A 12,721-nucleotide genomic window follows, 5' to 3' on the forward strand; every position below is an offset into this window, starting at 1 on the left:
TGCAATGGAAAACTTTAATGTCATATTGACATGGTTAAAGGAGAATTAGTGAACTAGAAGATAACTCAAAATAAATTATACAGAATTCAGCAATGAGGGACACAAATATGGAGAAGCAGAAGGGAAGTAAGAAATTGTGTTGAATATCTTCCGCTTGCCCCTGCAGATATAATCTCTGCTCTTCCCCATCCTGCCTCATGCCCCAGGAAGCTGACCTGTACAGACTGCATCAAGAAGCTCTCTTGACCTTTGGCTTCCAGTTGACTTGGCTAATGGTAAGCACTAGCAGGAGGTCAGAAGGTGGGAGTGGAGGGAAGTCAGAGTATTTATACCACAGAGTCTCTCCCTGTGGGTGGCCACAGGATTGCCATGTCCATCTGTCCTGTGGTCTAGCCATATAGACATCCTTGGTTCTGGGAGCACTCCCATTCCCTGCCCCTTTAGGTCTAGAAGGTGGCAATGACTCAGCATTGTTACTTTTCCTGGGGCACTGGCCCCTCCCCGTCAGTCACATTAAACTCTACCCTTGTCCAATAGCTCTTTTATTAAATTTTCCACCTCAACCAATTTGACTGTGTTGTCTGTTCCCCTCGGCACTCTGAGTGATCTAGTGAAATAGAGGATATGGTGAGATATTGACATATGCCTAATCAGTGCCCTAGAAGGAAAGTGAGAGAGAATGCAGGAGAAGCACTCTGTGGAGAGATAATGGCTGGGATTCTTCCAGAACCAGAATATTCCAGAACAGGAATTCAAGACAGGATGAACATAAAGAAATCCATTCCTAGACACACTGTGGTGACTTATCAGACAAATAAAAACAAACAAAACAACAAACTTTCCCGAACCAGAAAAAACCAGAGTACTGTAAAACCAGTCACAGGATAAAGCACATAGCACGATGAAAAGAGCAGCAGTCCTGCTGACAGCTGACTTCTCAACACAGCAATGGAAGCCAGTGACAGTGGGATGTTAGCTTGGCGTGCAGAAAGAAAATAACTGGAATACTGAATTCTATACCCAGTGAAGGGTCTATCAAGATTGAAGATGAAATAAAGACATTTTCATATAAAAACTGAAAGCATTTGCTAACAACAGACCCAAACTAAAGGGGGTTCTAAAGGATGTGCTTTAGGTTGGAGGAAAATGGCCTCAGGTGAGGGGTGTGAGGCTTAAAAAGAAATGAAGAGCAAAGAAAATAGTGAAAATGTGGGCAACCCTAAATGAATATTGACTTGTGAGATTTAAAAATATACAGAATTAAACAACAAGGACATTAAAATTGGGAGTGTGTTAAGTCAGTTGAAGACTCTGAAGGTTCTTTTTTTTTGATCTTGAAAGAAAGTAAAGATGGTAAATTCAATCCCAAATATATAAACAATTATATTACATGTAAATTGAATAAATGCTTCAATTAAAGACAAAGGTCATCAGGCTATAAAAACCCAACTAAGTGCTGTTTACAAAAGACACATCTAAAACAAAAGAATGTAGAAATAGCAAAAGTAAAAGTCTGGAAAAAGGCATACTATGCAATATCAACAAAAGAAAACTGGTGTTATTATATGACTAGAGACTTAATATTAGACAATATAAACTCTAAAAAGCTATAGTAATATTAGGCAAATGGAAATCTCCAAATATATGCAACATAATGCCCTTCATATGAAAGTATAAAAATTATAACTCACATGAAATTATAATTTATATGAAATTAGAAAAACAATAAAGTACTTTTAGGAATATGTTTAGGTGCAAGAAAACTAAACAAAGGGAAAGCAACAGAATGATGAACCTTTGGGTGAGCCAGGGGACTGGAAATTAGCAATGGCGGACAACACAACAGAAACGTGTGTGGGATACTTGAATAGGCATATCACCAAAGAGGCTAAAAAGAAATGAAAAGATGTTCAACTTCTTTATTTAATCATAAAAGTGGAAACGAATACCACAATACTGATTAATAGCACCACCAGATTGACTAAAATTTGATTACTGGCTAAAAAGTGAATGCTAAGTGTTAGTAAACTGCAGAGTAACAGGAACTCTAAAAAAAATACTGCTGAGAGTGTGAATCAGTACAAGCTCTTTGGAAACATTTTGCATTATGTATTAGAGTTGGATATATGTATAGCTTTATGATGCAGATATTTCCATCCTAGATGCATACACTGTGGAAACTGAGAACGTACGTACATCCAGGCACATGTATAAGCAAGTTCACTGCAGCATTGCTAACCATGGTACCAAATAGGAAATGACCCAAATGTTGACCTATAGTGAAAAGAATAATTGGCATTCATAAAATGGAATACTATACAGCAACAAAAATGAATGAACTACAACATATTAAAATGAATCTTAGACATATCATACTGGAGGAAAAAAAAAAGCCAGACATGCTGGGCATGGTGGCTCATGCCTATAATCTCAGCATTTTGGGAGGCCAAGGTGGAAGGATTGCTTGAGGCCAGGAGTTTGAGATCAGCCTGGGCAACATAATGAGACCCCATCTCTTCAAAAAAAATAAATTAGTCAGGTGTGGTGACGCATGCCTGTAGTCCTAGCCACTCATGAGGCTAAGGTGGGAGGATCACCTGAGCCCAGGAGTTTGAGGTTACAATGAGCTATGATTGTACCACTACACTCCAGCCAGGGCAACTAAGCGAGACCTTGTCTCAACAAACAAACAAACAAACAAACAAACAAACAAACAAACACCCAAGCCAGACAACAGAAGAATATTGGAAGACTACATATTGTACAATCCTGCTTATACTTTTAGGACACACCCCACCATGATTTCGTGTATTTTTGAGAAAGAAAAAAATGGCCAAGATGGGAGTCTTATAGGAGACCCCAACATAGAGCTGGGACCCAAAGGTCTGTATGTACGGTTTAAGGGCGATCAAAATAAACAAACAAAACTCGGCCCTGCAGAAAGAAAAATCAAGAAAACTGTCATGCTTCAGTCAGCACACTGGGTGGAAGTGGGAAGGGGTACGGATATCCTGAGGATTTGAACCCAAACCTGTTTGGATGCCTGAATTCACACCAATGTGGCCCAATAAAATCTCAAGCAGAGACTTTTAAATTTAAAGTGGTCTCAAACTAACAGTGCCCCCAGGTGACTGGCAGAAAACTATATAAATCCAGGTGTAAGGCACCATCAATGTAAAATGCACCCTGATTTCATAAATGTTAAAATGTAAAAAAAAAAAATGCTTCTTAGAATTGAGGAAATAAGATAAAAATTCCAATACAATAAAATAGAGCTGTAAACTTCTAGGTAGCTGAAGACGATGCCTGTTGCCTAGGCCTCCGCCTCCCAAAATTTCCTTGAGATACAACAAAAAACAATAAGGGAAATAAAAATGCACAAAAACTATGACTCCAGTGCAAATTCAGAGAGTTCCCAAACTTCAAAATTAAGCAGAAAGAGAAGAGTATCAACCTTAGCATGAAATCTCTACTGCTCCCGCCCTATCCCGTTCTACCATAAGGCTTTGATAAAGGCAGGCTGAGAGAAACTGGGGGGAAAGAGGGAAGGGAGGAGCTAGCAACAGGGCTTGAGATTGATATAAAGCCTAAAGCACCTTCTAGAAGACTAAGTCCACCCTAAGTCTTAAAAAAAAAAAAAAAAAAAGTTCAAGTGTCAGAGCCCCAATCACAGAGAAGTGACTCAAAAGTATGCCTGATTTGGAGAGCGGTCTTCAAAATGCACAGATTTTGGGAAAGGAAAGTGCAAAAAAGAAAGCAGAGGTATCTTTTGGAGATTAGGTAGTGATAGGGAAAGAGGTAAAAGGGAAAAATGTACGGCTCTGCAATAGAAATGAAACCAAAACATTGGAGGATCCATAATCCTTTTGCTTACCACCCAGTCTATTAAATTATCTGGACTTTGCTGTATTGACAGAAGAGGGTGCCATTGAACTTAAAATCATATAAAACACTCAAAGAACACAAACATGAACAGGAACAAAATTAACAGATCCATAGAATTATTTTAAAAAATGAGAAAACAAAAATCAGCACACACAAAATAAGGAACTCCTCCTGGAAAAAAATCATGATGCAGGAAAAAACCCTAAGACAACATTCACTCTACGTGTCATTAAATATGCTCAAATAAGCATTTAAAGATATGAAAACTACCTTGAATTATGAGTTCAAAAAAGGACAAAAAAATCCAACAGGAGATGAAAAGAGAGTTGACTGACTTCAGGAAAGAAATGGATGAGATGAAAAAATTATCTCAGAAATGAAGAAAGATTACAAGGTGTCCATGAGAGATAAGACTCAAATGATAATTTAATAAGGGGCATTTAGGAAAACAAGAAAAGCAACCAAGAGAATGAAAGTGAATTTAAGAAAGAGTAAAAGGGGTCAGAGGGAAAGTAGTGGAAATGGAAGACAGGAGGAGTAGCATTTGTATTATTGGAGTCCCTGAGGAAGAAAAACAGCAATGGAACATGACTAATATTTAAAACTGTAACCAAGAAAATTTTCCAGGAATAGCAACCTCAAAAAAATTTCAATTCTATTTTTCTTCTGCCTGTGGACGCCCCTGAAGAAGCATCATTAAAGTCTCTCTTCTTCCTGCTGTCATGCCTAAGTCAGAGTCTCCTAAAGAGCCCGAACAGCTGAGGAAGCTCTTCGTTGGGGGGTTGAGCTTTGAAACAACAGATGAGAGCCTTGAGGAGCCATTCTGAGCAATGGGGAATGCTCACGGACTGCGTGGTCATGAGAGATTCCAACACCAAGCGTTCCGGGGGTTTTGGGTTTGTCACATATGCCACTGTGGAGGAGGTGGATGCAGCCATGAATGCAAGGCCACACAAGGTGGATGGAAGAGTTGTGGAACCAAACAGAGCTGTCTCAAGAGAAGAATCTCAAAGATCAGCTGCCCACTCAACTGTGAAAAAGATATTTGTTGGTGGCATTAAAGAAGACACAGAAGAACATCACCTAAGGGATTATTTTGAACAATTTGCGCTAAACCACGAAACCAAGGTGGCTATGGCAGTTCCAGTAGCAGCAGTAGCTATGGCAGTGGCAGAAGATTTTAATTAGGAAACAAAGCTTAGCAGGATAGGAGAGCCATAGAAGTGACAGGGAAGCTACAGGTTACAACAGATTTGTGAACTCAGTCAAGCACAGTGGTGGCAGGGCCTAGCTGCTACAAAGAAGACATGTTTTAGGCAAATACTCATGTATATGGGCAAAAAACTCGAGGACTGTATTTGTGACTAATTGTATAACAGGTTATTTTAGTTTCTGTTCTGTGGAAAGTGTAAAGCATTCCAACAAAGGGTTTTAATGTAGATTTTTTTTTTGCTCCCATGCTGTTGATTGCTAAATGTAATAGTCTGATCGTGATGCTGAATAAATGTCTTTTTTTTTTTTTAATGTGCAGTGTAAAGTTAGTCTACTCTGAAACCATCCTGGTAAATTTCCCCAACAGTGTGAAGTTAGAATTCCTTCAGGGTGATGCCAGGTTCTATCTGGAATTTATGTACAGCCTGCTTGGGTGGAGACGCCATTGTCTTCAGAAACCTTGGTGTAGTTGAACTGATAGTTACTGTTGTGACCTGAAGTTCACCATTAAAAGGGATGGCCCAAGAAAAATAGTGGAATTATTGGTTATAAAAATGATTGTTGGCACATCCTATGAAATATATGTAAATTGAATAACGGTACCACATAAAACTATAGATGGGAATGAAGCTTAGGTATCATCCATTATCATGTGTAATCAATAAATGATTTAATTCTCCTGAAAAAAAAAAGATCTCAATCTACATAATCAAAGGATGTACCAGGTGCCTGGGAACATTAACCCAGAATGATCAGCTTTGAGACATTTCCTAACTAAATGATTAGATTTCAAAGATTACAAAAAAATCTTAAAGACTCTGGGTAAAAAGATCAAATAACTTACAAACGCCAAAAAAACCCCTATTGTCATTAACTTTTAAAAAACAATGCAAGGCAACGATGAAACAGCATTTAAAAAATACTTAATAAAATAAAATGTGAACAAAGCATTTTATATCCAGCCAAACCATTCTTCAAATAAAGAACTTTCAACATAAAAGAACCTAAAGAATTCTGAATCTTTTGGAGGATGAGCTTCTTCAGACTAAGCTGACTGGAAAACTTCAGCCTAGGAACTGATGGCGTGCCTGTAAACACAAAGTGTGGAGATGAGGGTGGAGCGGTAGAGTGTGAATGTTCATTGTTTTGACAAAGTACAAATATGTAACTGAAAAATGGGAGAAGAAAGGAGACAGAAAGAGGAAAATAGAATAATTTCACTGATTGTTGTGCAGAAAACAGGTGGGAATTAAAGAGTATTGGGGTAGGAGGTGGGACACGGACACAGGACCAAATGGAGGACTAGCTATCACAGGGATGGGGCAGAAGCACCTTTCCATAAGGCACGCCCACCCGTGTGCCATGTCAGTTTACCATTGCCATGGCTACACCTGGACGTTACCACCTCTTTCCACGGCAATGACCTGATGACCCTGAAGTTACCACCCTTTTTCTAAGAATTTCTGCATAACCTACCCCGTAATTTGCACATAATTAACTGCAGAAGGGCCTCTGAGCTGCTCCTCTGGGCTCACGGCCTCTGGGTAGCTCTGCTCTGCAAGGAGCAGGCCTCTGCTGCTGCTGTGCATGGCCGCTTCAATCAAAGTTGCTGTCTAACACCATGGGCTTGCTCTTGAATTTTTTCCTGGGCAAAGCTAAGAACCTTCCTGGGGTAAGCCCCACCTTTGGGGCTCACCTGCCCTGCATTAGTATCAAATGAAAAGGATAAACCTGGCCGGGCACGGTGGCTCACGCCTGTAATCCCAGCACTTTGGGAGGCTGAGGGGGGTGGATCACCTGAGGTCAGGAGTTCAAGACCACCAGCCTGGCCAACATGGCAAAACCCTGTCTTTGCTAAAAATACAAAAATCAGCCAGGCATGGTGGTGCATGCCTGTAATCCCAGCTACTTGGGAGGCTGAGGCAGGGGAATTGCTTCAACCCAGGAGGCGGAGGTTGCACTGAGCTGAGATTGCACCACTGCACTCCAGCCTGGGTGACAGAGCAAGACTCCACCACACACACACACACACACACACACAAATAAACCAGATGTTAAAAGGCTGAATAATAAAATGGGGACTAAGGGACTAAGGGCATTAAAATAGGTTAGGAGCACAAAGGTAACAACTAGGACAAAAATACATTTCCTAGATTAAAACAAAATTGAAGTCAAAGAGCAAAGAATGCACCTTTTGTAGAAAAAGAAACAGCAAATATAATGAAATACACACAACTACAAAATATCATGACAGACAAACATATCAATCGCATCAATATCGACAAGCTTCACTCACCTATTACAAAAGATTTTCAATTTAGATTACAAATCAGGACAAACTTTGTGCTGTATATAAGATGGAGACCTAAAACAAAGGGATTCCCAAAGGCTAAAATAAAGAAGTAGAGAAATGCATACTGGGCAAATGGAAAAATAAAAAAGCAGCTTAATGATTCTGAACAGACAGTAGAATTCAAGTCCCCAAAGTATTAAGTGTGACAAAGCAGGGCATCTCAATACTAAAAGTCACGGTTCATAAAGATAGAATACTTATGACTATGTGAGTGCCAAATAACATGGCAACCACCTTCACAAAGGAAAAGTCCAGGAATTGAAAGTATAGATAGAGACACACCAACGTTTCTTTAGTGAGACTTTAACACACACTCAGTCCAAAACAGATCAAGAGGACAGAAATTAAGTATGTAGAAAACCTCGACAACACAATCAAGGTAAACCTTGTACATATAGAGGCACACCTCGTTTTACTGTGCATCACTTTATAGTACTTGGCGGATATTGCATTTTTTACAAGTTGAGGGTTTGTGACAACCCAGCATTGAGCAAGTCTGTTGGTGCCATTTTTCCAGCAGCGTGTGCTCACTTCATGCCTCTGTGTGATATTTTGGTAATTCTCACAGTATTTTAAACATCCTCATTATTATTAATCTGTCATGGTGATCTGTGATCAGTGATCTTTGCTGTTACTATTGTAATTGTTTTAAGGCACCATGAGCCACACCCATATAAGATGCCAAACTGAATCCATAGATGTTGTGGGTTCTGACTGCTCTACCCACTGGCCGTTCCCCCATCTCTCTGCCTTTCCTTGGGCCTCTCTATTCCCCAAGACACAACAACATTGAAATTAGGCCAATTAATAACTTAACACGGGCTCTAAGTGTTCAAGTGAAAGGAAGAGTCCCATTTCTCTCACTTTAAATCAAAAACTAGAAATGATTAAGTTCAGTGAAGAAAGAATGTTGAAAGCCAAGATAGGCCCAAAGCAAAGACTCTTTTGCCAAACAGTGAGCCAAGCTGTGAATGCATAGGAACAATTATTGAAGGAAATGGAAAGTGCTGCTCCAGTGAACACACACATATGAAGAAAGTGAAACAGCCTTATTGCTGATACGGATAAAAGGTTTTAGTGGTTTGAAGAGAAGCTCAAACCAACCACAACATTCTCTTAAGCCAAAGCCTGATCTAGAGCAAAGCCCTAATTCTTCCACCCTATGAAGGCTGAGAGAGGTGAAGAAGCTGCAAAAGAAAAGTCTGAAGCTAGCAGAGTTTGGTTCATGAGGTTGAAGGAAAAAAGCCATCTCCATAGCATAAAAGTGCAAGATGAAGCCTCAAGTGCTGGTGGAGAAGCTGCAGCAAGTTATCGAGAAGATCTAGCTAAGATCACTGATGAAGGTGGCTACACTAAACAACACATTTTCAATGAAGAAACAACCTTCTATTGGAAGATGCCATCTAGGACTTCCGTAGCTAGAGAGGTAAAGTCAAAGCCTGGCTTCAAAGCTTCAGAAGACAGGTTGACTCTCGTGTCAAGGGCTAATGCTGCTGGTGATTTTAAGTTGAAGCCAATGCTCATTTCCCATTCTGAAAATCCTAGGGCCCTTCAGAATGATGCTAAATCCACTCCGCCTGTGCTCTAGACATGGAACGACAAAGCCTGGTTGACAGTGCATCTCTTTACTTCATGGTTTACTGAATATTTTAAGCCCACTGATGAGACCTACTGCTCAGAACTGAAAGATTCCTTTCAAAATATGAGCGCATATTGACAATGCACCTGTCACCCAAGAGCTCTGATGGAGATGTACAAGGTGATTGATGTTGTTTTCCTGCCTGTGAACACAACAACCATTCTGCAGCCTATGGATCAAGGAGTCATTTTGACTTTCAGGTCTTATTATTGAAGAAATGCATTTTGCAAGAGGGTAGCTGCCATAGATAGTTGTTTCTCTGATGCATCTGGGCAAAGTACATTGAAAACCTTCTGGAAAGGATTCACCATGCTAGATGCCATTAACAACATTGGTGATTCATTGGGAGGAGGGCAAAAGAGCAACATGAACAGCAGTTTGGAAGAAGTTGATTCCAACCCTCAAAGATGACTTTGAGGGGCTCAAGACTCTGGTGGGAGGAAGTAACTGCAGATGTAGTAGAAATAGCAGGAGAACTAGAATTAGAAGTGGAGCCGGAAGACTGAATTGCGGCAATCTCATGATCAGACTTGAACAGATGAAGAGCTGCTTCTTATGGATGAGCTAAGAAAGTGGTTTCTGAGATGGAATCTACTCCTGGTGAAGATGCTGTTGAAATGACATCAAAGGATTTAGAATATTCCATAAACTTACTGATAAAGCAGTGGCAGGGTTGGAGAGAATTGACTCCAAATTTGAAAGAAGTTTTACTGTGGGCAAAATGCTATCAAACAGCATCACATGGTACAGGGAAATCTTTCGGGAAAGGAAGAGTCCATTGATGCTACAAACGTCACTGTTGTCTTATTTTTAAGAACTTGCCAGATACCTGAACCTTCAACAGCCACCACCACCCTGACCAGTCAGCAGTCCTCACCACCCACCAGCAAGAGGATCCCGATTTGCTGAAGGCTCAGATGATCATTAGCAATTTTTAGAACTAAAGCATTTTTAAATTAACATAAGCACATTGTTCTTTGAAAAGACATAATGCTATTGCCTACTGAATAGACCACAGTACAGTATAAACAGAACTCTTATGTGCACTGGGAAACACGGAGGCACACGTGACTGCTCTATTCTGGTGGCCTGGAACAGAACCTGTAATATCCTGAGATATACCAGTATCTCAAACTCTACACCCTGACAACAGAAAATACACCTCCTTCTTGAGTGCCAATGGGACATTCACAAAAAGCATTTAAAAGATTAGTAAATTCCATAAGGTAAAAACTTTACAGACAACACTCTCTGACCACAGTGCAGTAAAACTAGAAATTATTCACAGAACCACAAATGTGCTCCCACATGGAAATCAGACATCTTCCTGGAAACAACTCTTGGGCTCTGGGAGCTTATGACACCCCTGTTCTGGTGACTTCTAAGTGTTCAGTGAAATGGGAGCAAGGCCAGCAGCTGGGGCCAGGGACCTGTGAGTGTGCGGGAGTCACTGTCTCACTGCCAGGTGCGCCCCAGGCTGGAATGAGGGTGACAGTGAGGACAGGTGAGGAGGAGTAAGAGGGGTACAGGGCAGTGCACAGCGGGTCCTGGGGATAAGGCTCGCTGGGTCTGGAGGTGAGCTGTAAAGGTGGGAGTGCCTGAAGCTGGTGATGGTCACACCAAGGGATGGCCAGGGGAGTGGGTGGCTATGGGGATGGAAGACAAGGTCCTTGGGAAGGAGGAGATCCAGGCCTGGAGAAGTCAGAGTGAGGGGAAGACAGGGAAATCTGCCAGGAGTCAGGCATGGGGAGTGAGGTGGGGAGTGTCCCTGACTGGAGCGAGGGGCCATCAAGGACAGGTGCGTGGTAGGTAGGTGGCAGGGGGTATGGACTGAGGACTTGGGAGGCAGAGCTGGGACTTTGGGAAGGAAGAGCCATGAGCAGTGACAAGGACCCTAGCCCATCTCCAGGCCCAGGGGTCTGAGGGCTGTGAGAGAAAAGCCAGCCCCACCTGAGAGGGCTTTGATGGCCTCTGGCGGACGTAGTGGGGTGGTCTGTAGAGGGGCAGGGAGGAGAACAGAGTGTCTGTAGATGAGAAGAGACAGAGGGGTTTGCTGCTGGGCGGCGAGGCTTCAGTGTGGGCTGGGGTCTTGCCAGGAGCACCCAGGGTCCTGTGGCCTCTCCATCAGGTGACAGTGTGGCCTGGCTGGGGCAGGTGTTTCATGTGGAGCCAGGACAGGAGACAGTGAGCAGTGCCTCCCCTGTGCCTGCCCAGAAGGTGTGCAATGATGAACAGATGTGGGCTCCCTCCAAGCACCCAGCCCTATAGAGGTCCCTGTGGGCCATGATGGGGGCAGACAGGAGGGCAGAGGTCACCACCCTTGCCTGGGGAGAGGACGGGGAGTGGGCAGTGAGGGAAGAGGGGCAGGCACCTGTCCAAGGGGATGGAGATGTCCAGGAAGGTGGCCACCAGCTCGCGGGTGTGGTTCCGGGCCAGCAGGGTGATGGCGTGCAGGGTCTTTTCCTGGGCTTGGGGGTTGTGGACAGAACACAGGCGGAGGCGGATGGCCTGGGCCATGCTGGAAACCTGTGCAGAGAGAGAGAGGTCTGGCAGGGAGGCCCAGCCCTGCCCTGGGAGCCTGAAGGCAGATGGAGGTCTCACCCTGATGTGCACGGAGTCCCTTCAGATATGGCCCAGTCCTGAGCCATCTAGGTGGGGGGCACAGCCCTGCCCCAGATGCTTGGTCTGAAGAGAAGTCCCAGTCTGGGGGGAACAGGTCCTGCCATGTTCAGGCAGACACTGGAAGGTCCAGGCCCCCTGTCTCCCATCTCATTCCTAAACATGCCAATTTGCACATGCGGTGCCCTGTGCCTGGGGCACCCTGCCTTCTCCTTGGGGTCTCTCCTGCTCATCCCTAATGCCCAGTGCCAGTATCCCTGTCTGAACTCGCCCACTTGCAGGACTTGGCACTGGGCATCCTCTCTCTGGGGTGCACCCCTCACCTCCCTGCGGGGTCCTCCTCCCCCACATCATATCCCCATACGCTGTCCTGGCAACATCTGCTTGTGTGTCCGTCTTCCCCGAGACCTCAAGCTCCTCGAGGGGCTGGTCTGTGCTGTCCCCTTCCTTTCCCACCACTCCCATATTACGGCACACAGCGGCTGCTCAGACCCCGCAGTCACCACCCAGGACCCAGGGGACTTGCTTGGGCCATTCATTCATTCATTCACTCATTCAAAACCATCAGACTAGTAGTTTCCTAGGGTGGGATCTGTGTCTCCCCCATCAGGCTCAAGGACCTGAGCCCTGGATGCTGACCACTGGGCCCGCCCTCCGCCCCCTGGCCCTTCCTGGCCCGGCCCCAGTGCCCTCACGATCTTCAGCTTGGCCCCGTGCTCCTGGATGGCTGTGAGCAGCATCTCGGAGGCCGCCTGCACGCGGAAGGGGCTGGTGGAGCCCAGGCCGTCGATGGCTGTCCAGATGAGGTCGTTTAACTCTGCCAGTGTGAGCTGCTGCATGATCTCCTGTACAGCGGGGGTGGAGAGAGGCCATCACCTTGGGCCCCCTGGGCCTGGGCATCCACCTCCCCACTTCCGCTTTTACCCCTTCTCCTTTGTCCCAGGATCTCCCAAGTCTCTGAGCATATCTGGCCTCCTAAGCCCCACTCCTCCGGGTTCCAAGCATCTGCCAGT

General features: G+C 43.9%; 1 protein-coding gene across 1 annotated transcript in view; it reads right to left on the reverse strand.

Moving 5' to 3' along the window:
• Positions 1–12,721, reverse strand: part of LOC100594661 (maestro heat-like repeat family member 5) — a 71,809-nt gene that overhangs the window by 19,731 nt on the left and 39,357 nt on the right. Inside the window, exons 18-19 of the mRNA XM_030795107.1 lie at positions 12,404–12,553; positions 11,461–11,615 (exon numbers count right to left, since the gene is read on the reverse strand). Coding sequence (XP_030650967.1) covers positions 11,461–11,615; positions 12,404–12,553 — 305 coding nt within the window. The remainder of the gene's footprint in view (positions 1–11,460; positions 11,616–12,403; positions 12,554–12,721) is intronic.

The sequence above is a fragment of the Nomascus leucogenys genome, chromosome 16 (genome assembly GCF_006542625.1).
Source record: "Nomascus leucogenys isolate Asia chromosome 16, Asia_NLE_v1, whole genome shotgun sequence".
NCBI lineage: Eukaryota > Metazoa > Chordata > Mammalia > Primates > Hylobatidae > Nomascus > Nomascus leucogenys.